This window comes from Bombina bombina, chromosome 6 (assembly GCF_027579735.1).
Source record: "Bombina bombina isolate aBomBom1 chromosome 6, aBomBom1.pri, whole genome shotgun sequence".
Classification (NCBI taxonomy): Eukaryota; Metazoa; Chordata; class Amphibia; order Anura; family Bombinatoridae; genus Bombina; species Bombina bombina.
The window spans coordinates 956,883,183-956,910,733 of NC_069504.1; the positions used below are offsets into that span (position 1 = coordinate 956,883,183).

The 27,551-nt window shown below is 32.0% G+C and overlaps 2 protein-coding genes across 2 annotated transcripts in view; both read left to right on the forward strand.

Moving 5' to 3' along the window:
* The first annotated feature begins 854 nt into the window (after positions 1–854).
* LOC128664814 (protocadherin gamma-B1-like) lies at positions 855–7,698 on the forward strand. Its single transcript, XM_053719617.1, has 3 exons — positions 855–1,683; positions 1,831–3,273; positions 7,604–7,698. Exons 1-3 carry the CDS (start codon positions 855–857, stop codon positions 7,696–7,698), a joined length of 2,367 nt encoding a protein of 788 aa, XP_053575592.1.
* Positions 7,699–7,700: 2 nt separating this feature from the next.
* The window catches only part of LOC128664815 (protocadherin gamma-B5), a 104,268-nt gene continuing 84,417 nt past the window's right edge, over positions 7,701–27,551 (forward strand). The window contains exons 1-2 of the mRNA XM_053719618.1: positions 7,701–10,265; positions 14,870–17,410. Coding sequence (XP_053575593.1) covers positions 7,836–10,265; positions 14,870–17,410 — 4,971 coding nt within the window. The 5' untranslated portion in view covers positions 7,701–7,835. The remainder of the gene's footprint in view (positions 10,266–14,869; positions 17,411–27,551) is intronic.

A 27,551-nucleotide genomic window follows, 5' to 3' on the forward strand; every position in this document is an offset into this window, starting at 1 on the left:
AGACATCAGCTTAGCACATAGTTAGCTTAGCACTCAAGCAAGATTCAACATGAATTTTACTATGTGCCCCATAGAAGTCTATTATGATAGGTTTTTATTTCCCTCATATCTGAAATGCAGATGTTAATGCACCCTAGACTATCACCTGAGGGATAAAAAATAACTTTGCACTTGTAATATGAGCACAGACATTCTGGTAATAATTCTCAAACACTCCAACTATAAACCCTCCTATCTGAGACTTATATGCAAGAATAGTTTGAAATATCAATGGGGTGTCCACACAAAGTTTTTTGCGGATGTATTTAGGAATCTTACAAACCTAAGAAATATTAAGCAACAAAAAGTTTGGACAATGAAATTATAGCCTAACACATATTTAGAAATTAGGAAAGTTTCTAATAAATAGAATAACTTATTTAAAACTTATTACCATTAACAATTTTAGACAACTTAAAATTAAAAAACCCATAAGATATGTAAAATTGATACCTTTCATAGAATTGTAATCAAAATGCAATATTTTAATACCAATAAATAATTCTGCTATATATGCCATTTGTTTAAACTGGACTTTAGAATGAAAATAATCCTAGTCCTGCAATTCCATATTTGCGCCTCAGAGCGCCGCTGTTCACCAATAAGGAGAAAAGAATGGAAATGGAGAACCAGTGCCTTTTCCACAACACAGACACTGCAGCTCTGTAAGAAGACCTAAAGCCATATGCTAAATGCTCTCTTAAACGGAATGTTGGATAATTGATTGTGATCCCCAAAGAAATTGTATTTTTTTCTACTGGATTACAAATACTGAGCATCTAAAAGAAAACTGCTTTGGAAAACTGAGTCTGAAAATGGCTGCAATGAATACAAGACAAGCACAGACATACAATGGAATCAGATGGCAAGTATTATTCTCTTTCATATTTTCCTGGCTTTATCAATCAGCTTCTGCTCAGCTTCATTATTCAATCTTTGAAGAAATGAGAAAAGAATCTGTTATCGCAAATATTGCAAAAGACATCGGATTAGAAGTGAAGGAGCTCTCATTGAGAAAACCCCGAATTGTTTCTCATATTTCAGAAAAATATTTTTATGTAAATTTGGAAAATGGAAATTTATATGTTAAAGACAGGATAGATAGAGAGGCACTGTGTGAAATATCAGAGTCTTGCTTCTTAATGTTTGATGCTGTGATTGCAAATCCCTTAAATGTTTTCAGTGTAAAAATTGAAATTCAAGATATTAATGATAATGCTCCAAAATTTTTACATGATGTTATTATTTTAGAAATCATTGAATCTACTTTACTAGGTGCAAGATTTATTTTACAAAATGCTGAGGATCCAGATATAGGTGTTAGTGCTGTACAGACTTACAAGCTTAGTGATAATGAGTATTTTGCACTGAGTATAAAGACAAGCAGTGATGGTAGCAAGTTTCCTGAACTTGCATTAGAAAAACCTTTAGATCGTGAGACCCAAAATATTCATGAATTAATATTAACAGCCTTAGATGGAGGAAATCCTATACAGTCTGGCACTGCTTTAATCAAGATAGTTGTTACTGATATCAATGATAATATCCCTGTATTTACACAAGAAGTATATAAAGTGAGCATCAATGAAAATACTCCAATAAATTCTACAGTACTTTGTGTAACTGCAACTGACAAAGATGAAGGTTCTAATGGACACATCACATATTCCTTTAGCAAAATTTCAGAAAATGTTCTACATAAATTTAACATCGATCTTACAAATGGGGAAATAAAAATTAAGAAAAGCTTAGATTTTGAGATCACAAAAAAATATGAAATGTCTGTTCAAGCAAAGGATGGAGGAGGCCTAGTTGCATATTGTAAAGTTTTAATCGAAATCATTGATGTAAATGACAATTCTCCTGTGATATCTGTTACATCATTATCTACACCATTACCAGAGGATTCCCTTCCTGGCACAGTCATAGCACTAATTGAAGTTCATGATCAAGATTCTGGTTTTAATGGTGATGTTGACTGTCATATAAGAGGTGCAGTACCTTTTGAATTAATACTGTCTTCAGGGAGGTACTACAAAATAGTCACAGCACAAGCTATGGACAGAGAGAAGGAATCAAGTTATAACATCTCTGTTTTAGCTGCTGATAGAGGAAATCCTTCACTTTCTAGTGAGATAAATATTAAGATAGAGATTTCAGATGTTAATGATAATCCACCAATATTTATGAAATCATCATATTTTCTCTATATACCAGAAAATAATTTACCAGGAGCATCAATATATAGAATACATGCTTCAGATCCTGATTTTGGAGACAATGCTAAAATTGTTTATTACATATCTAGTGCTAATACAGATGAATTTTCTGTGGATTCTTATTTTTCTATCAATTTAGAGACAGGAGATCTCTATGCTCAGCGATCAATTGATTATGAGCAGCACAAGGATTTTCGAATCCAAATAATGGCAAGAGACAATGGTTCTCCATATTTAAGTAGCAATGCAACATTAATTATCCATGTAGTTGATCTTAATGATAATGCACCAAACATCTTGTACCCTTCATCAGAAAGTAGTGGATCAGGTGTGTTTGAAATGGTCCCTCGTACTTCTCAACAAGGCTCTTTGATTACTAAGGTGGTAGCAGTAGATGCAGACTCGGGGCACAATGCTTGGCTATCCTATCATTTCATACACATTTCTGAACCATCTCACTTTAGCATTGATGAGCACTCTGGTGAAATAAGGACAGCGCATGTTTTTCAAGAGAAGAATATTTTGAAGGAAAAAATTGTGGTTATGGTTAAGGACCATGGAAACCCATCTCTATCAGCAACAGTTACTTTAAGTCTTATTGTTACTGACAACTTTCAAGAAATCATTCCCAAACTTAGTAATCAACTCAGCAGTGAAGATTCAAAATCTAATTTGCAAATATACTTAGTAGTAGCTCTGGCTTTGATTTCCTTTTTATTTTTAGTAACAGTTATGTTGGTAATAATAACAAAGTGTAAAGAATCAAAATCTTCCACATCCTTTGGATCTTACAATACAAACGTATATTCTCATGTGGATCCCAGAATGCTTTCCAAATATAACAATGGGACATTGACACTGCCCTACTCATACAATGTCTGTGTGGCTGTAGATACAAGTGAAAATGACTTTAGATTTGTGAAGCCAGACCAAAACATCACAATAGACAATCTTATTGATGCTGATGATTCAGGGCTTGGAAACGAAAATCCTTCTAGCAGTCTTGAACTGGTGAGTAAGTTTAATTCTTTAGTATTTAGTTGACATTACTCAGATAGAACGTGCCATTTTAAACAACTTTCCAATGTACTTCTATTTAGTTGACTTGACAAAATAGTCAGTGCTTTATGCATTATAATTTTATATTTGTATTAATATTATAAATTCTTTATTTTAATATATATATATAATTTTATCCAACATAACATGCACAGACATATCCTTATAGACCACTGCTCTGTTGGTGAATAGTGACACACCCTCCCCCCCCCCCCCCCCAAGCAAAAAAGTAAAAATATTTATGTACAGCAAGACCTGTTTTTTTTTATTTATTTATTTATTAGGATATTATAAAGTCCTCTTTTAGTTAAAATGAATAATAAACACTTTAATATCACTTTACATAAAACTTGATAAAGGTGAAATTGTTCGCCTTAAATCATGTGAACTTCAGTAACATTAAAAATCAATTTGTGTTTGCAGTTTTATAATCTCTCCCAAAAAATAAAGATATTAGTATGAAGCTAGCATTTATTTAACTCTATTATAACAATCTATAATATATTATCATGATATGATTTAAATGATAGTGAATGTAGTGTGTTAATTAGAGCATATTTGTCTTTGTTGTGGCAATGCATATGTTGTTTTTATAAGCATACAGGTTAAACATATATCAAAATGAGCATTGAAAAATCATATAGTAGAGAGTCAAATGGCCATTTGTTTCTCCTTTAATGGTGTGTATAATGGCTAATTTAAGATTTGCAGATAACTATTGTGCTCACCCACTAATTTAAATTTCTATTTCAACCTGTTTGCTTTTGTTCAGAATCACTTGTTTAGGACCTGATTTTCCAAAAGTTGCGTATTATAAAATTTTAATGGTATTTAATGTGTCTATTAAATGTGATGTTTGTATTATTTATAGTGTTTGCAAGTAATACAAAGTACTTTTCACAGGTGGTCATGCTCATAACAATAGTCTGTATGATTTCTGTTACAAAGCATGCATGTAGAAAAAGTAGTGTTTTGTATGCACTGTATTTCTTTTTTATTATAACATGTTCATTAAAGGTAAATTGGTTGAACGGGAGCATTAAATAAAGCTCCACTTTTAATCTGGCCCTATGTGTGAAATATGTGTTTTACTTTAACAAATGTGGTTATCTGATAGATTGGTTATATTCATAATCTGTGTATATATATATATATATATATGATGTCAGAATACATTTTTTTTTTAAATCTTCAGATGTAGACTAATGAGTAGACGTTATAGAAAACTCAACTTTTTGAGTTTGCTTTTTTTGGAAAGAAGCAATTCCTTTTTTATGCATCCTTTAAAATCTGCATGAGCTTCCTTCTTTTTGTATTATTCCAGTTTTCATATAAATCTACCATATAAATTCTTTCTGACCTTAGGAAGTGTTGATTCTGTAAAATATAGTATATTATATCTGAAGTAAAGGCATCACTATGTAGTACATACTTATTGACCACAATTCTGTAGAAAACTCATCTAATGATTTATCTACAAAAATTCTTTCACTTTAATGGAGATTTTCTGTAAAATCATTAGATATGACTTTTACTGCTGCATTGTTCTGCAGATACTGTTATTATTGGTATTTTTAAAACTTAGGTTTAGCAGCAGATGCTGCTCCTGAGCCCTTGTGGGGCACACATGGGAAACTGTTTTCTGCAATGTTAGAAGCAGTGGTCATCCAACTGCTGCTTCTTACCCAGTGAACATAAAACACCCTAATCACATTCATTTGGTGTGAATGATTTGCTCTCAGGGTGCTTGTGCAATGGTACATCGGGCAGGGGACCACAGTGTTCACTGCCCATTAGCCGCAAAGGGGGGCAGACAGGTTCCCAAGTCAGGAACTCTATCCTCCCGCCCATTAATACATGTGGCCCTTTTGTTGCCATTATATTTCCTCTAAGAATCTGGTTTAAATCCTTTTATTGACCCAATGTAACCTTCTTTATAGATGATAGACATATAGTTTCTAATTAAGGTTGCACATCCTACATGTTTTCCTAGACAGCTATGAGTTACAGTTGCACATGCTTCAGGTAACTCATAGCTGTCAAGAAAAACATGAAAATATTACAACCCTATTTCCAAACTTTCAACAGAAAAAAAGATTATTTTTTATTTCTACAACACATTGACACCAAAGGGTATCATTATTATTTTCCATATATGTGGTAGTATATCAATAAATCCAAATTGCATTTGTTATTTATGAAGGAGTAAAAAAAAAAATTATAATGGTACAACAATAGAGAAAACAGCTCACTTATATAAATCAAATTCATCAACAATAATTTGAAAGTTGAAATCTCTTTTTTGCTTCCTGATTCATGCAAGCACAAATTCACTTACTAATATCTACCTCAGAATCCATGCTAAAAATATAATTTGATACCACCATAAATGGCATTACAAAATAAATTATACAAATACATAAGAAAGCGATAAAACATAATTTATTAAATAGGTTGATAAAAAAATGTTATTAAGGTTTTGGTTGCAAAATATTTTATTGAGGAGGCTGCAGGGCTAGGTTACAAATGGAGCACAATCAATAATGCAGGGTAAATACATAACTAAACATTTATTAAATATGAATATTGCATAAATATAATTTCCCATGTTTTCAGCTACTTAACTGCAAAAGAACCCCAATGCACACACACACACACACACACACATATATATATATATATATATATATATATATATATATATATATATGTTTTTCTATGTCTGTAAATACATATATACACATATAAATAAATATTTACACACACACACATATATATGTATAAATACATATATATATATATATATATATATATATATATATATATATATATATATAGGCATGTATATGTATGTATCTATATGTTAAAGCCATGTGAAGTTTTTTTCTAACACCTGAGACCTCATAGCTTTAAGCTTTTATAACTTTTTATTGCAATATTTTTTATAAGTTTTATTAGTGTTAAATGTCTGTAACTGATGTGTTTTGTGCAACTTTTTTGACTCGCATACCAGTTAACCAGTCGCACCATCCCGAAGTGCGTTAAATTCAGTGGCACACAAGCAAACTTGTTTACATTTTAAACTTGTAATGCGCACTCTACTACCGATGCACGCAAACAGCTGTGATAAACCCCTTATCGCTCACACACATCAGCGCACCACTTGTAATATAGCCCTTATTGTGCTTATATTATTATATTATTATATTATTAAATGTTGTGCTTAAGTGCAATCCTAAGTGCCACTGTAAAATTTTGCATTTTTAATACATCAGCTTAGCACATAATAAGCTTAGCACTCAAGCAAGATTCAACATGAATTTTACTATGTGCCCCATAGAAGTCTATTTGATAGGTATTTAGTACCCTCATATCTGAAATGCAGATGTTAATGCACCCTAGACTATCACCTGAGGGATAAAAAATAACTTTGGACTTGTAATATGAGCACAGACATTCTGGTAATAATTCTCAAATACTCCAACTATAAACCCTCCCATCTGAGACTTAAATGCAAGAATAGTTTGAAATATCAATGAGGTATCCACAGAAAGTTTAGGACTACTGTATTTGTGGATGTATTTAGGAATCTTACAAACCTAAGAAATATTAAAGGGACTTTAAACACAAATTTTTTAGTTCATGATTCTGATAGAGGATACAATTTTTAAAAAGTTTCCAATTTACTTCTATTATCATTTTTTTTTCATTCTCATGTTATTCATTGTTGAAGAGATAGCTAGGTAGGTAGCGTGCACATGCCCGAAGCACTACACGACAGGAAAAAGTGCTGCCATCTAGTGCCCATGCTAATGTATAACATTGTTGCAAAACTGCTGCTATGTAGTGCTGCAGACATGTGCACACTCTTGAGCTTACATTTCTGTTTTTCCACAAGGATAACAAGAAAACTAAGAAAATTTGATAATAGAAGTAAATTAGAAAGTTGTTTAAAATTTTATGTTCTATCTAAATCATAAAAGAAAATGTCCCTTTAAGCAAAAAAAGTTTGGACAATTAAATTATAACCTAACACATATTTAGAAAATAGAAAAGTTTCAAATAAATAGTATAACTTATTTAAAACTAACTACCATTAACAATTTTAGACAACTTAAAATTAAAATAAAAAACAGAAGATATCTAAAATTGATACCTTTCATAAAATGTTAATCAAATTGCAATATTTTAATACCAATAATTAATTCTGCTATATATGCCTATTGTTTAAACTGGACTTTATATAAAAATAATCCTAGTCCTGTAATTCCATATTTGCGCCTCAGAGCGCCGCTGTTCACCAATAAGGAGAAAAGAATGGAAATGGAGAACCAATGTCATTTCCACAACACAGACACTGCAGATCTGTAAGAAGACCTAAAGCCATATGCTAAAAGCTCTCATGAACGGAATGTTGGATAATTGATTGTGATCCCCAAAGAAATTGTATTTTTTTTCTACTGGATTACAAATACTGAGCATCTAAAAGAGAGCTGCTTTGGAAAACTGAGTCTGAAAATGGCTGCAATGAATACAAGACAAGCACAGACATACAATGGAATCAGATGGCAAGTATTATTCTCTTTCATATTTTCCTGGCTTTATCAATCAGCTTCTGCTCAGCTTCATTATTCTATCTTTGAAGAAATGAGAAAAGACTCTGTAATAGCAAATATTGCAAAAGACATCGGATTAGAAGTGAAGGAGCTCTCATTGAGAAAACCTCGAATTGTTTCTCATATTTCAGAAAAATATTTTTATGTAAATTTGGAAAATGGAAATTTATATGTTAAAGACAGGATAGATAGAGAGGCACTGTGTGAAATATCAGAATCTTGCTTCTTAATGTTTGATGCTGTGGTTGCAAATCCCTTAAATGTTTTCAGTGTGAAAATTGAAATTCAAGATATTAATGATAATGCTCCAACATTTTTACATGATGTCATTATTTTAGAAATGACAGAATTTACTTCACCAGGTGCAAGATTTGTTTTACAAAATGCTGAGGATCCAGATATAGGTATTAATTCTGTACATACATACAAGCTTAGTGATAATGAGTATTTTACACTGAGTATAAAGACAGGCAGTGATGGTAGCAAATTTCCTGAACTTGCATTAGAAAAACCTTTAGATCGTGAGACACAAAATATTCATGAATTAATATTAACAGCCTTAGATGGAGGAAATCCTGTACAATCTGGCACTGCTTTAATCAAGATAGTTGTTACTGATATCAATGATAATATCCCTGTATTTACACAAGAGGTATATACAGTGAGCATCAATGAAAATACTCCAATCAACTCTACAGTACTTTGTGTAACTGCAACTGACAAAGATGAAGGTTCTAATGGACAAATCACATATTCATTTAGCAAAATTTCAGAAAATGTTCTTCATATATTTAGCATTGATCCTACAAATGGGGAAATTAAAATTAGGAGAATCTTAGATTTTGAGATTACAAAAAAATATGAAATGTCTGTTCAAGCAAAGGATGGAGGAGGCCTAGTTGCATATTGTAAAGTTTTAATAGAAATAATTGATGTCAATGACAATTCACCTGGGATATCTGTTGCATCAGTATCTACACCAATACCAGAGGATTCTCTGCCTGGCACAGTGATTGCATTAATTGAAGTTCATGATCACGACTCAGGTGAAAATGGTGATGTTGACTGCCATATAAGAGGACCAGTACCCTTTGAATTAATACTGACTTCTGGGAGGTACTACAAAATAGTTACTACACAAGCTATGGACAGAGAGAAGGAATCAAGTTATAACATCTCTGTTGTAGCTGCTGATAGAGGAAAGCCTTCACTTTCTAGTGAGATAAATATTAAGATAGAGATATCAGATGTTAATGATAATCCACCAGTATTTATGAAATCATCATATGATCTCTATATACCAGAAAATAATTTACCAGGAGCATCAATATATAGAATACATGCTTCAGATCCTGATTCTGGAGAAAATGCTAAAATTGTTTATTACATATCTAGTTCTGATACAGAGGAATTTTCTATGGACTCTTATTTTTCTATTAATCTAGAGACAGGAGCTCTCTATGCTCAGCGATCAATTGATTATGAGCAGCACAAGGATTTTCGAATCCAAATAATGGCAAGAGACAGTGGTTCTCCATATTTAAGCAGCAATGCAACAATAATTATCCATGTAGTTGATCTTAATGATAATGCACCAAAAGTGTTGTACCCTTCCTCAGAAAGTAGTGGATCAGGTGTGTTTGAAATGGTACCTCTCACTTCTCAACAAGGCTCATTGATTACAAAGGTGGTAGCAGTAGATGCAGACTCAGGACACAATGCTTGGCTATCTTATCATTTCATACAAGTGTCAGAACCTTCACACTTTACCATTGATCAGCATACTGGTGAAATCAGGACATTTCGTGTTTTTCAAGAGAAGGATATTTTCAAGGAGAAAATGGTGGTTATGGTCAAGGACAATGGAAGTCCATCTTTATCAGCAACAGTTACTTTAAGCCTAGTTGTTACTGACAATTTTCAACAGATCATTCCCAAACTAAGTAATCAACTCAGCAGTGATGATTCAAAATCTAATTTGCAAATATATTTAGTAGTAGCTCTGGCTTTAATTTCTTTTTTATTTTTATTAACAATTATGTTGGTAATAATAACAAAGTGTAAAGAATCAAAGTCTTCCACATCCTTTGGATCTTACAATACAAACTTATATTCTCAAGTTGATCCCAGAATGCTTTCTAAATATAACAATGGGACATTGACGCTGCCCTACTCATACAATGTCTGTGTGGCTGTAGATACAAGTGAAAATGACTTTAGATTTGTGAAACCAGACCAAAACATCACAATAGACAATCTTATTGATGCTGATGATTCAGGGCTTGGAAACGAAAATCTAAAAGAAGTTTTTCCTTCTAGCAGTCTTGAACTGGTGAGTAAGTTTAATTCTTTAGTATTTAGTTGACATTACTCAGATAGAACGGGCCATTTTAAACAACTTTGACTTGACAAAATAGTCAGTGCTTTATGCATTATAATTTTATATTTGTATTAATATTATAAATTCTTTATTTTAATATATATATATCATTTTATACAACATAACATGCACAGACATATCCTTATAGATCAAATAATTATTTCTTCCTGTTTGTTTCCCCTCACAAACAGCATTAATATTTCAATTTAAATCATATCATGATAGTGTATTATAGATTGTTATAATTGAGGTAAATAAAAGTCAGCTTTATACTAACATGTTTATTTTTTTTGGGAGAGATTATAAACTGCAAACACAAATTGATTTTTAATGTTACTGGAGTTGACATGATTTGAGGCAAATAATTCCATCTTTATCAAGTTTTATGTAAAGTGATATTAAAGTGTTTATTATTCATTTTAACTAAAAGAGGACTTAAAAAATAAAAACCAGGTGTTGCTGTGCTTAAGAAAAAAAAAATATATATATATTTTTAGTTTTTTTGCTTGGGGGGGGGGGGGGTGTCACTATTCACCAACAGAGCTGTGGTATTTTTTCTCGTGGTATTTTTTTCCTGCTCAGCCAGTGAGGTTCCATCCCACAGACCAGTTGCACTTTTTCTCTTTCAAAACCAAAATGAGCAGATTAAGCATAACCTTGCAGTTTAAATGGTGCTCTATAATATGGATAGTATACATTTATTGAATTTAACGTGTCTAAGCAGGATTCCATTGTTAGCAAATATTTGCATGTATACTGGCAATTTAAAAACAAAATCACTGATTTAAAACAGCAACTGCTGGCATTTCTGTTAAAAGGACAGTCAGCACTAAAATTGTTATTGTTTAAAAAGTTAGAAAATGACTTTACTACCCATCTCTCAGCTTTGCACAACCAACATTGTTATAATAATATACTTTATAACATTCAAAAAAAAAGTACAGTGTTGTGTATGGTCTGTATTTCTTTTGTATTATAACATGTTCATTAAAGGTAAATTGGTTGGTTACTTTGATATAAATATAAAAAACAAGCTATATAACAAGAATATGCGATTGGGCTTGCGCGAGTAGGGTGTACGTTTTTCTCCACTCTTTTTGCTCCATTGGTTTCTATGGGGTGAATACGTGAAAGCTCACAGGATATTCTAAGTTTGGCTTTTTGCATGTATCGGGTTAGTGCTCATGTGAAAACAGTTCATTTTCACCTTGTAATACAAGCACTATTCGACGCACACAAAAAGATCACTTCTAGCAGAGTTAGCACGCGAGCGGGAGCATTAAATAAAGCTCCACTTGTAATCTGGCCTTATGTGTGAAATATGTGTTTTACTCTAACAAATGTGGTTATCTAATAGATTGGTTATATTCATAATCTGTTTGTGTATATATATATATATATATATATATATATATAAAATGTCATAATACATTTTTTTTTTTTAAATCTACAGATGTAGACTAATGAGCAGACATTATAGCAAACTCAACTTTTTGAGTTTGCTTTTATGGAAAGAAGCAATTCCTTTTTTATGCATCTTTTAAACTCTATCTTACAGCTTCCTTCTTTTGGTATTATTCCAGTTTTCATATATATCTACCATATAAATTCCTTCTGACCTTAGGAAGTGTTGATTCTGTAAAATATAGTATATTATAGCAGAATGTATTCTGAAGTAAAGACATCACTATGTAGTGCATACTTATTGACCACAATTCTGTAGAAAACTCATCTAATGATTTATCTACAAAAATCCTTCACTTTAATGGAGATTTTCTGTAGAATCTTTGGATATGACTTTTACTGCTGCATTGATCTGCAGATACTGTTATTATTGTTATTGTTAAAACTTAGGTTTAGCAGCAGATGCTGCTCCTGAGCCCTTGTGGGGTACACGTGGGAGCCTGTTTTCTGCAATGTTAGAAGCAGCAGTCATACAACTGCTGCTTCTTACCCAGCGAACATAAAACACCCTAATCACGTTCATTTGGTGTGAATGATTTGCTCTGAGAGTGCTTGTGCAATGGTACATCAGGCAGGGGACCACAGTGTTCACTGCCCATTAGCCGCAAAGGGGGGCAGACAGGTTCCCAAGTCAGGAACTCTATCCTCCCTCCCATTAAAACATGTGACCCTTTGTGTTCAAACTTGTTTTGTTTCCATTATATTTAATCTAAGAATCTGGTTTAAATCATTTTTATTGACTCAATGTAACATTCTTTATAGAAGATAGACATATGGTTTCTAATTAAGGTTGCACATCCTACATGTTTTCCTAGACAGCTATGAGTTACAGTTGCACATGCTTCAGGTAACTCATAGCTGTCAAGAAAATCATGAAAATATGACAACCCTATTTCCAAACTTTTAACAGAAAAAAGAGTATTTTGGATTTCTACAAAACATTGACACCAAAGGGTATCAATATTATTTTCGATATATGTGGTAGTATATCAATAAATCCAAATTGCATTTGTTATTTACGAAGAAGTAAAAAAATACGTTTATAATGGTACAACAATAGAGAAAACAGCTCACTTATATAAATCAAATTCATCAACAATAATTTGAAAGTTGGAATCTCTTTTGTTGCTTCCTGATTCATACAAACACAAATTCGCTTACTAATATCTACCTCAGAATCCATGCTAAAAATATAATTTGATACCACCATAAATGGCATTACAAAATAAATTAAACAAATACATTAGAAAGCTATAAAACATAATGTATCAAATAGGTTGATAAAAATAGTTTATTAAGGTTTTGGTGGCAAAATATTTTATTGAGGAGGCTGGAGGGCTAGATTACAAATGGAGCACAATCGATAGTGCATGGTGCACTATCTTTTGCGTGACCTTGTATAAAGGATAGCATGCCATCTGTTATTACACATGGTTGGGTACTCTTAAACCCTTACTCATGCGCAAACCTGATTATTTTGTTCTCAAGTGCGCTAACCCAACATGAAATATTAATATTTCACACTCCAATGTTCTTCACATAGAAGAATATGTTCCGTTAATTCTGAAATACATATACTGCATATATATATATATATATATATATATATATATATAATAACAATGGAGGGTTAGATAATATTAGAATATTAAAATGTAAAAATGAATAAACCTGAACACCAATTAATCTGAGCGCATATATAAATATGAGCACAAGTAAGCAAATATCCTGTGTGTATATCTGAAATTCTCACTTACAAATAAAAACCTCAATCCTATGAGGTAAGATGTTCACACTGCAGAGAGGTACTTCTGTGGCGTATACTGTTGTCTGCACAGATGCAACCTATTCTCCTCTTAGTATATGGTAAACTTCCAGGTACTCCGTATGAATCAGTGTCCTTCCTGCCTCTCGGATATGGAATCTTTTTTTTCAAGAATATGGTGGATCTCCCAAGGTTTTCTCCCAAAGTTAGATATATGTAAAGAAAAAAGCCGCAAATAGTGTGATACCCATTTACAACAACACACTTTATTTACATTAAAAACACTTAACAAATGCCTGCTTACATGAATTAACCTCAAAAAGATGTGAGGTATTGGTATAGCTTTAAAAAGCCGCTTACAGAGACAGATATTTGTTCCTTTCTAGAATATGCAAATGTTCCAAAAGTAAGCACAAACAGTTCGAATAGCAGGAACGGATCCGGATCATCCGGTATGTAGTAATCGAAGTTCAGTCTAACACGTTTCAAAGGATTGTTTGTAATACATATATGTATGTATCTCTATGTTAAAGCCCTGTGAAGTATGTTTTTTGAGACCTCATAGCTTTGAGCCCTTATAACTTTTTATTGCAATATTTTTTTTAAGTTTTATTAGTGTTAAATGTGTATAACTGATGTGTTTTGTGCAACTTTTTTGACTCGCATAACAGTTAACCAGTCGCACCTTCCCAAAGTGCGTTAAATTCAATTGCACTCAAGCAAACTTGTTTACATTTTAAACTTAGTACCCTCATATCTGAAATACAGAAGTTAATGGATCTTATCAAACACTCCACCTCCCATCTGAAACGTATATGCAAGACTAGTTTGAAATATGAATGGGGTGTCCACAGAAAGTTTTAGGACTACTGTATTTGTGGATGTATTTAGGAATCTTACAAACCTAAGAAATATTAAGCAAAAACAAGTTTGGACAATTAAATTATAGCCTAACACATATTTAGAAATTAGAAAAGTTTGTAATAAATAGTATAACTTATTTAAAACTAACTACCATTAACAATTTTAGACAACTTAAAATTAAAATAAAAAACAGAAGATATGTAAAATTGATACCTTTCATAGAATTTTAATCAAAATGCAATATTTTAATACCAATAAATAATTCTGCTATATATGCCATTTGTTTAAACTGGACTTCATATAAAAATAATCCTAGTCCTGCAATTCCATATTTGCGCCTCAGAGCGCCGCTGTTCACCAATAAGGAGAAAAGAATGGAAATGGAGTTCCAGTGCCTTTTCTACAACACAGACACTGCAGCTCTGTAAGAAGACCTAAAGCCATATGCTAAATGCTCTCTTAAACGGAATGTTGGATAATTGATTGTGATCCCCAAAGAAATTGTATTTTTTTCTACTGGATTACAAATACTGAGCATCTAAAAGAAAACTGCTTTGGAAAACTGAGTCTGAAAATGGCTGCAATGAATACAAGACAAGCACAGACATACAATGGAATCAGATGGCAAGTATTATTCTCTTTCATATTTTCCTGGCTTTATCAATCAGCTTCTGCTCAGCTTCATTATTCTATGTTTGAAGAAATGAGAAAAGACTCTTTTATTGCAAATATTGCAAAAGACATTGGATTAGAAGTGAAGGAGCTCTCATTGAGAAAACCTCGAATTGTTTCTCGTATTTCAGAAAAATATTTTTATGTAAATTTGGAAAATGGAAATTTATATGTTAAAGACAGGATAGATAGAGAGGCACTGTGTGAAACATCAGAGTCTTGCTTCTTAATGTTTGATGCTGTGGTTGCAAATCCCTTAAATGTTTTCAGTGTAAAAATTGAAATTCAAGATATTAATGATAATGCTCCAAAATTTTTACATGATGTCATTATTTTAGAAATGATTGAATCTACTTTAGTAGGTGCAAGATTCATTTTACAAAATGCTGAGGATCCAGATATAGGTATTAATTCTGTACAGACATACAAGCTTAGTGACAATGAGTATTTTACACTGAGTATAAAGACAGGCAGTGATGGTAGCAAGTTTCCTGAACTTGCATTAGAAAAACCTTTAGATTGTGAGACCCAAAATATTCATGAATTAATATTAACAGCCTTAGATGGAGGAAATCCTGTACAAACTGGCACTGCTTTAATCAAGATAGTTGTTATTGATATCAATGATAATATCCCTGTATTTACACAAGAAGTATATAAAGTGAGCATCAATGAAAATACTCCAATCAACTCTACAGTACTTTCTGTAAGTGCAACTGATAAAGATGAAGGTTCTAATGGACAAATCACATATTCCTTTAGCAAAGTTTCAGAAAATGTTCTACATATATTTAGCATTAATGCTACAAATGGGGAAATTAAAATTAAGAGATGCTTAGATTTTGAGATCACAAAAAAATATGAAATGTCTGTTCAAGCAAAGGATGGAGGAGGCCTAGTTGCATATTGTAAAGTTTTAATAGAAATTATTGATGTCAATGACAATTCTCCTGAGATATCTGTTACATCAGTATCTACACCAATACCAGAGGATTCTCTGCCTGGCACAGTGATAGCACTAATTGAAGTTCATGATCAAGATTCTGGTGAAAATGGTGATGTTGACTGCCACATAAGAGGAGCAGTACCTTTTGAATTAATACTGACTTCTGGGAGGTATTACAAAATAATTACTACACAAGCTATGGACAGAGAGAAGGAATCAAGTTATAGCATCTCTGTTTTAGCTGCTGATAGAGGAAATCCTTCACTTTCTAGTGAGATAAATATTAAGATAGAGATTTCAGACGTTAATGATAATCCACCAGTATTTATGAAATTATCATATTTTCTCTATATAGCAGAAAATAATTTACCAGGAGCATCAATATATAGAATACATGCTTCAGATCCTGATTCTGGAGACAATGCTAAAATTGTTTATTACATATCTAGTTCTGATACAGAGGAATTTTCTATGGACTCTTATTTTTCTATTAATCTAGAGACAGGAGATCTATATGCTCAGCGATCAATTGATTATGAGCAGCACAAGGATTTTCGAATCCAAATAATGGCAAGAGACAATGGTTCTCCATATTTAAGTAGCAATGCAACATTAATTATCCATGTAGTTGATCTTAATGATAATGCACCAAGAATTTTGTACCCTTCCTCAGAAAGTAGTGGATCAGGTGTGTTTGAAATGGTACCTCTTACTTCTCAACAAAGCTCCTTAATTACTAAAGTGGTAGCAGTAGATGCAGACTCTGGACACAATGCTTGGCTATCCTATCATTTTATACACATTACTGAACCATCTCACTTTACCATTGATCAGCATACTGGTGAAATCAGGACAGCGCATGTTTTTCAAGAGAAGGATATTTTGAAGGAAAAAATGGTGGTTATGGTTAAGGACAATGGAAACCCATCTCTATCAGCAACAGTTACTTTAAGTCTTATTGTTACTGACAACTTTCAACAGATCATTCCCAAACTTAGAAATCAACTCAGCAGTGAAGATTTAAAATCTAATTTGCAAATATACTTAGTAGTAGCTCTGGCTTTGATTTCTTTTTTATTTTTAGTAACAGTTATGTTGGTAATAATAACAAAGTGTAAAGAATCAAAGTCTTCCACATCCTTTGGATCTTACAATACAAACTTATATTCTCAAGTTGATCCCAGAATGCTTTCCAAATATAGCAATGGAACTTTGACGCTGCCCTACTCATACAATGTCTGTGTGGCTGTAGATACAAGTGAGAATGACTTTAGATTTGTGAAACCAGACCAAAACATCACAATAGACAATCTTATTGATGCTGATGATTCAGGGCTTGGAAATGAAAATCTAAAAGACGTTTTTCCATCTAGCAGTCTTGAACTGGTGAGTAAGTTTAATTTTTGAGTATTTAGTTGACATTACTCAGATAGAACATACACTTTTAAACAACTTTCCAATGTACTTCTATTTAGTTGACTTGACAAAATAGTCAGTATTTCATACATTATACAGTAATTTTATATTTGTATTAATATTATAAATCCTTTATTTTAATATATATATATATATATATATATATATATATATATATATATATATATATATCATTATTATTATATATATCATTTTATACAACATAACATGCACAGACATATCCTAATTGATTAAATATTTATTTCTTCCTATTTTTCCCCCTCACAAACAGCATTAATATTTCCATTTAAATCATATTATGATAATATATTATAGATTATTATAATAGAGGTAAATAAATATCAGCTTTATACTAATATGTTTATTTTTTGGGGGCGAGAGATAATCAACTGCAAACACAAATTGATTTTTAATGTTACTGGAGTTCACATGATTTGAGGCAAACAATTTAATCTTTATCAAGTTTTATGTAAAGTGATATTAAAGGGACTCTAAACCCAAAATGTTTCTTTCATTATTCAGGTAGAGAATATGATTTTAAACAACATTCCAATTTACTTCTATTATCTAATTTGCTTCATTGTTTAGATATCCTTTGTTGAAGAAATAGCAATGCAGAATGGATGAGCTAATCACATGTGGCATCTATGTGCAGCCACCAATCAGCAGCTACTAAACCTATCTAAATATGCTTTTTAAGCAAAGGATAGCAAGAGAATGAAACCAATTATATAATTGAAGTAAACTAGAAGGTTGTTTAAAAATGCATGCTCTTTTTAAATCATGAAAGAAAAAAATGTGGGTTTCATGTCTCTTTAAAGTGTTTATTATTCATAACTAAAAGAGGACTTTATAATATCCTAATAAAAAATAAAAAAACAGGTGTTGCTGTGCTTAAGAAAAATTTTTTTTTTAGTTTTTATGCTTTGGGGTTGTCTCACTATTCACCAACAGAGCTGTGGTATTTTTTCCTGCTCAGCCAGTAAGGTTCTATCCCACAGACCAGTTACACTTTTCCTCTTTCAAAACCAAAATGAGTAGGTTAAGTATAACCTTACCGTTTAAATGGTGCTATTTAATATGGACGGTATACATTTATTGAATTTAACGTGTCTACGCAGGATTCCATTGTTAGCAGATATTTGCATGTATACTGGTTTTTAAAAACAAAATCACTGATTTAAAACAGCAAATGCTGGTACTTCCGTTAAAGGGACAGTCAACACTAAAAATGTTATTGTTTTGAAAGATAGATAACACCTTTACTATCCATTCCCTAGCTTTGCCCAACAAACATTGTTATATTAATATACTTTATAACATTTAAACCTCTAAATTTCTGCCTGTTTCTAAGCCACTATAGACAGCCTCTTAATCACATGCTTTTTTATTTGTTTTTCACAACAGGAGACTGCTAGTTCATGTGGTCCATATAGATAACATATTGCTCATGCCCATGAGTTCTGCACAACACAGCTAAAATGCAAGTCAATAGATAATAAATAAAAAGTTGTGTGATCAGGTGACTGTCAAAAGAGGCTTAGATATAAGGTAATCACAGAGGTTAAAAGTACATTAATATAACCATGTTGGTTATGCAAAACTGGGGAATGGATAATAAAGGGAATATCTATCTTTTTATACAATAAAAACATTTGAGTTGACTGTCCCTTTAATTTGCGAACCCTTCTAATATTTGATAATTAATTCAAATATTAAATGACCTATTTTTTGTTACAATTTAATAACGGAAAAATGGTTTTGATTGCAACATTTGTAATAAATTAATTAAAAATAAAGATGTCATTTTTAAAATGGTGATTATAGATTTACTAGATTTATTTTATACTCCCTGAAAATTTATGAGAATTAACACAGAAATATCTATTTTTTGCTTTCAAATTATTTTGTCCTTAAATTAAATATTATATTTGAAATCATTTTCTATAACATTGTTTGGAAGACATTTGATTTATAATTAAAACTTAGCTAATAAGTACATATATTTAATATTCTGTTTGTAATAGCATTTTTGTTTATTAAATGCTATTAGTGATTTTTGCTGTTTTAAAAAATACTTTTAATTGTTTTATAAAAAAGAACAATAATGAGATAAGTAATTTGTTACTTTAAGCTTTACTGGTGAATGTAGTGTGTTAATTATAGCATATTTGTCTTTGTTGTGGCAATGCATATGTTGTTTTTATAAGCATACAGGTTAAAGTGAATGTCAATTTTGATGCTGAAGTGCCCGGTTTTTAAAAATTCGATTAAAAACAGGGGCACTTTAATTCATCAAAATTTACATTTCACTCCTATTGTGAAAAAAAAAACTTACCTTTTAAACTTGACAGCCGCTCCAGCTTCCTCCTCCCGTTGCAAAGCCTCTTCTTGGGTCTAAAATGAGGAATCCGGCTTCCTCCAATCACGGGGTTGAATAAGACACTGATTCCCCCGGGGGGAAGCCGTGATTGGAGGATGACCTATCCATCATTTCTGATGTCAGAAATGGCTTGAAACGACCGGAGGAAGCTGGAGCTGCTGTCAAGTTTAAAAGGTAAGTTTTTTTTTCACAACAGGAGTGAAATGTAAATTTTGATGAATTAAAGTGCCCCTGTTTTTAATCGAATTTTTAAAAACTGGGCACTTTAGCATCAAAATTGACATTCACTTTATACATATATCAAAATGGGCATTGAAGGATCATATTGTAGAGTCAAATGGCCATTTGTTTCTCCTTTAATGGTGTGTATAATGGCTAATTTAAGATTTGTAGATAACTATTGTGCTCACAAACTAATTTAAATTTCCATTTAAACCTGTTTGCTTTTGTTCAGACCCACTTGCTTAGGGCCTGATTTTCTAAAAGTTACTTATTGTAGAATTTTAATGGTATTTGACGTGTCTATTAAATGCGCTGTTTATATTATTTATAGTGTTTGCAAGTACTTTTCACAAGTGGTCATGCTCATAACAAAAGTCTGTATGATTTATGTTAAAAATCAAACATGTAGAAATAGTACAGTGTTTGTATGTACTGTTTTTCTTTTTTATTACAATGTGCATTAAAAGTAAATTGATTGGTTACTTTAATGTAATTATAAAAAACAAGCTATATTTAAGATGTATGCCATGTATTATGGTTATTAACTTTATTGAAACACCATTGTTGGACAAAAACAATGAAGTTTGTTTTATTAATATTATAAAATAGTTTTGTTACATTCATAAAATGTTTATGTACTTTTATGTGATATAATACTTTATACTATGATTAATATAAATAACACACTTATTGAATCAACTCTCTAACATGGGCCAAATGTTCTTCATAACACTGAAATTTTTTAAAAAGTTAGCATGCTGTGGATATACCTGTTATTGAGATGAGAAAGCCTCACAAGTATACTCATACTCTTATTCTTAAAACAAGGCAGGATACAAAAACCATCTATACAACACACACACACATTTGTCTTGACATTTTTTATTAGTGGCATATGTTTTTTTTTCTCTTTAAAAAAATACTAGAAAAATATATTTTAATATCAATATATTATTTCCTTATGGTGTTTCATAAAATACATTCAGATTTCATAATAAAAACTACAAAAACAAAAATCGAACGTTATACTTAACTATGGCACTTCGTATATCTCTTTTATGGACAGCTCATTTTCTTTGAGAATGATGCTAATTAAACATATGATTATAAAATCATGCCTCAACAAATTAACCATTATGTATGTGCTCTAAGTTTTTCTATTATCTGTGTTCTACTAAACCTATCTCTAAAAAAACTTCAGATTACTTTAAGATTCCCCTTAGGTTGTTACCGTTTACATCTAGCAGTTAGGATCTTATTGGAAAAATATTTTTTTTCTAATGCATAGCTAACAGCAAACAATATATTAAACATCACTCCTATCAATATATACAGTATGTTTAAACATAAACAATTGTGACTTTAAAACACCTAAAACCCAGATGTCAAATAAACTAATTAGAGAGCTTAAAGCAATTCACTATAAATTATGGAATATGGAAGACAAACAAAAAAGACCAGATTACAAGTTTAGCCATCAGTAGTAATCAATTTGGTATGAAAGTTTTTGGTTAATATATATGTTGAACCCTATACTCTCAATGGAGAGAACAATATTGTGCTCATTTCATGCATTTTACAAGTAAAATGTAATGTGTAACATGGGCGTGCTATTCCAAATACCACTTCTCTTTTAATCCTTTTGGTATTAGTAATTTGCACTTTCTAATACATGAAAGTGCTATAGAAATAAAGCAAATTTGATTTCCTTAACAGTTTATGAATGTGGAACAAAAGGTTTCAGAGAAAAATAAAGGTCTGAGGCATTGGGGAAGGGGCATAAGGTTAAGGTAAATTGCATTGAGGGTGGGCCATTAAATGGTAAAGGATGTGTATGTGTGTTTCGGCATCTTTATGTGTCTGAACCTTTTGTATATGTGCAACTTATACAGAAAGTAAAGTATATAGCAAAGGGATTAACAAAATAACTTCAATACATTAGTAGAAGTAGGCCTTTTAGGGTGGCTTAGTGCAGGGCATTCATAATGTTAGCATGCCCCATTATAAAAACGCATGAGGAAGATGAGTGAGCTAAAAAAAACTTTGGCGTTTACACTATCTAACATGAATTACAGTAGCACACAAAGGTAACGCACACGCAAAAAATGTAATTTGAATGTAAAATTCCAAGTTTAATTGATAATGCTAGAGATTTTTTTGCACTTGGCACAATTAAATATATGAAAAATGTTGATATAATTTATAAAAACAAAACTAAAAGAAAAAAAGAAATAGCCTGGTGACAAGAGAGGGTAGACCAGGTATTGATAGCCAGTTATAAACTTAGACCAACACCCAAATACTGTAAGTGGAGGTGAGCTGTTATTAGATAATGGCATTCTGACATGTTCCAAAAAAAGTTCTACTGTCACAAAGAAATATTTTTCCTCCATTAAAAATTGTAATATATTTTTTCACAACTTATTTTTATATAGATTTCTGGGCCTATGCTTCCATCTTCCTACTTTTGCTATCATACCAATTAATAAATGTGTCTACTGATGTATTCCTTTTGATCTGAAGAAGTTTGGATTTTCTTTAAGTATAGTTTATTAATATAGAATGCTATTTCAATATGATAACACTACATACTACCAACTTGTTTGATGAGAAAACTGTGTATATTTTTTTTTATTTACAGAATTTTGTAGTGCTGCATAAATAAATCATAATAATGATAATAGTAATTTTGCTGCATTGCTCAAGATTTATTTTTACAAAGCGTCAATGTTAAAATTGTTTCAATATACGTAGCATTTTCATTTTTTTTCAGTTTGTTTTCTATTTACCATCTATCTATCAAATTATCTATCTATCGTCTGTCTGTCCATCTATCTATCCATACACACACACACACACACACACATATATATATATATATATATATATATATATATATATATATATATATATATATATATATATATGTACAAATGCTTTAAACTGGCCTCTTCATAAAAATAATATTAGTCCTGCAGTTCCATGTTTGTGCCTCAGAGCGCCGCTGTTCACCAATAAGGAGAAGATTATGGAAATGGAGATCTAAAGGCATTTCCACAACACAGACAATGCAGATCTGTAAGAAGACCTACATGCTCTCACAAACGGAATGCAGGACACTTGATTGAGATCTCTAAAGAAAGGTTTAATTCAACATTGTATTTGTTTTTACTGGATTACAAATATTAAGTATAGGAATGGTAACAGATTTGAAGCTTTTAAGATTTTGAAAATGGCAATGATGAATACAAGACAAGCACAGACATACAAAGGAATCAGATGGCAAGTATTATTTTCTTTCATATTTTCCTGGCTTTATCAATCAGCTTCTGGTCAGCTTCATTATTCTATTTTTGAGGAATTAAAAAAAGATTCTGTTATAGCAAATATAGCAAAAGACATTGGATTAGAAGTGAAGGAGCTCCCCTTTCGAAAACCTCGAATTGTTTCACGTATTTCAGAAAAATATTTTTATGTTAATTTGGAAAATGGAAATTTATATGTTAAAGACAGGATAGATAGAGAGGCACTGTGTGAAACATCAGAGTCTTGCTTCTTAATGTTTGATGCTGTGATTGCAAATCCCTTAAATGTTTTCAGTGTAAAAATTGAGATTCAAGATATTAATGATAATGCTCCAAAATTCTTACATGACACCATTAATTTAGAAATGATGGAATCTACATTACCAGGAGCAAGATTTATTTTACAAAATGCTCAGGACCCAGATATGGGTATCAATTCTGTGCAGACATACAAGCTCACTGATAATGAGTATTTTACACTGAGTTTAAAAACAAACAGTGATGGCAGTAAATTCCCAGAACTTATGTTGGAGAAATCTTTAGATCGTGAGACACAGAATATTCATAAATTAATATTAATAGCTCTGGATGGAGGAAATCCTGTACACACTGGTACTACTTTAATTAAGATCATTATTACTGATTTCAATGATAATATCCCTGTATTTACTCAAGAGTTATACAAAGTGGCCATCAAAGAAAATACACCAGTGAACTCTACAGTACTTTGTGTAATTGCAAGTGACAAAGATGAAGGTTCCAATGGACACATCACATATTCATTTAGCAAAATTTCTGAAAATGTTCAACATATATTTAGTATTAATCCTACAAGTGGAGAAATTACAATAAAAAAAACCTTAGATTTTGAGATCACTAAAAAATATGAAATGTCTGTTCAAGCAAAGGATGGAGGAGGCTTAGTTGCATATTCTAAAGTTTTAATAGAAATAATTGATGTAAATGACAATGCTCCTGAGATATCAGTTACATCATTATCTACACCAATACCAGAGGATACCTTGCCTGGCACTGTGGTAGCACTAATTGAAGCTCATGATCAAGACTCAGGTGAGAATGGTGAAGTTGACTGCCATATACGATGGGCAGTACCTTTTGAATTAATACTGTCTTCAGGGAGGTACTACAAAATAGTTACAACACAAGCTATGGATAGAGAGAAACAATCAAATTATAACATCTCTGTTGTAGCTTCTGATAGAGGAAATCCTTCATTTTCTAATGAGATAAACATAATGCTAGATATACTGGACGTTAATGATAATCCACCAGTATTTATGAAATTATCATATGATCTATATATACCAGAAAATAATCTGCCAGGAGCCTCAATATATAAAATACAAGCTTCAGATCCTGATTCTGGAGACAATGCTAAAATTGTTTATTCCATATTTAGTGCAAATACAGAAGAGTTTTCTATGAGCTCTTATTTTTCTATCAATTTGGAGACAGGAGAGCTGTATGCCCAGAGATCATTTGATTATGAGCAACACAAGGATTTTCAAATCCAAATAGTAGCTAGAGACAATGGATCACCACATCTAAGTAGCAATACAACTTTAAATATCCTTATAGTAGATGAGAATGATAATGCACCATCAATTTTGTACCCATCATCAGAAAATGGTGGATCAGGTATGTTTGAAATCGTGCCTCTTTCTTCTGAACAAGGTTCCTTGATAACTAAGATTGTAGCAGTGGATGAAGACTCAGGACACAATGCTTGGCTTTCTTATCATTTCATACAAGCGTCAGGACCATCTCACTTTATCATTGACCAGCACACTGGTGAAATCAGGACAGCACGTGTTTTTCAAGAGAAGGATATTTTGAAGGAAAAAATTGTGGTTATGGTTAAGGACAATGGAAACCCATCTCTATCAGCTACAGTTACTTTAAGTCTAGTTGTTACTGATAATTTTCAACAGATTATTCCGAAACTAAGTAATCAACTCAGCAACGAAGATTCACAATCTAATTTACAAATATATTTAGTAGTAGCTCTTTCTTTAATTTCCTTTTTATTTTTAGTAACAGTTATGTTGGTAATAATAACAAAGTGTAAGGGATCAAAGTCTACCACATCCTTTGGATCTTACAATACAAACTTATATTCTCAAGTGGATCCCAGAATGCTTTCTAAATATAACGGAACTTTGACACTGCCCTACTCATACAATGTCTGTGTGGCTGTAGATACAAGTGAAAATGACTTTAGATTTGTGAAGCCAGACCAAAACATCGCAATAGACAATCTTATTGATGCTGATGATTCAGGGCTTGGAAATGAAAATCTAAAAGACGTTTTTCCTTCTAGCAGTCTTGAACTGGTGAGTAAGTTTAATTCTTGAGTATTTAGTTGACATTACTCAGATAGAACATACACTTTTAAACAACTTTCCAATGTACTTCTATTATAAAAATTCTTTGTTTTCTTGTTATCCTTTATTGAAAAACAGGAAGGTAAGTTCAGGAGTGTGTGTATTTCTGCAGTACTATATGGCAGCAGATTTGCAACAATGCTATACATTAGAAAGAACACTAAATGGCAGAACTATTTTCTGTCATGTAGTGATCCAGATGTGTGCTTTACCTATCTAGATATCTCTTCAACAAAGACTGGCATAAGAACAAAGCAAATTTGATAATAGAAGTGAATTGGAAACTTTCTAAAAATGATATTCTCTATCTGAATCATAAAAGAAAAATTGTGGGTGTCTTGCCTTTTAAATTGCTTGTAAATTATTTTAGTTGACAACATATTCATTATGTTATGGAAGTCACAATTTATATTTTTTTTATTATAGATCAGTACAATACTTCATGTTTGTTACCCTCACAAACAACATTACTTTAGTCATTTAGCTTATTTCCTGATATTATGCTATAGTATATTGTTATAAAAAAATGAAAATATTTTGAAATCACATGTATGCTGGTTGATAAAATACCATCTAGTACAAATGCACTTGTTAGTATAACTTTTAACAAAATACACTCAAACACATTGATTACTTGATATACAGTGATTAAAGGGAAACAATGTTACCTTTATTTATAAATAAATTAGTGTTTATAGTCACATTGTTTTACTTAGGTTTTTTTGATTGTTCCAACTAAAATAGAATTTTGTAATATGCATTATACTTTTTATTTAACACCTGTTGCTGTACTTAAAAATCCATATCTTTAGTTTTTATGCTTGTGAGTAAAGTTTGGAAATTGGTGATAACATACACCTAGATTACGGGTTCTGCATTAGCTTTAAAAAGCAGCGTTAAGGGGTCCCAACGCTGCTTTTTAACGCCCGCTGGTATTACGAGTCTGACAGGTACAGGTGTACCGCTCACTTTTTTTCTGCGATTTTAGCATACTTCAAATCCCCTTACGTCAATTGCGTATCCTATCTTTTCTATGGGTTTTCCTAACGCCGGTATTACGATTGCTGAAAAAAGTGAGCGGTACACCCTCTCCTGTCAAGACTCCTACCGCATTTAAAAGTCAGTAGTTAAGAGCTTTATGGGCTAACGCCGTAACATAAAGCTCTTAACTAATGTGCTAAAAAGCACACTGACACCCATAAACTACCTATTAACCCCTAAACTGAGGCCCCCCACATCGCAAACACTATCAGCCAATCGGATTTAAGTTAAATCCGATTGGTTGATCCAATCAGCCAATAGGATTGATCTCGCATTCTATTGGCTGTTCCAATCAGCCAATAGAATGTGAGGTCAATCCTATTGGCTGATTGGATCAGCCTATCGGATTGAACTTAAATCCGATTGGCTGATTGCATCAGCCAATAGGATTTTTCCTACCTTAATTCCGATTGGCTGATAGGATTCTATCAGCCAATCGGAATTCAAGGGACGCCATCTTGGATGACGTCACTTAAAGGAACCTTCATTCAGTCGTCGGACATGGAAAAAAGAGGATGCTCCGCATCGGATGTCTTGAAGATGGACCCGCTCCGGAAGGATGAAGATAGAAGATGTCGCCTGGATGAAGACTTCTGCCATCTGGAGGACCTCTTCTGCCCTGATCAGATGAAGACTTCTGCCGTCTGGAGGACCACTTGTGCCCCGCTGGTTGAAGACGTCTCAAGGTAGGGTGATCTTCAGGGGGTTAGTGTTAGGTTTTTTTAAGGGGGGAT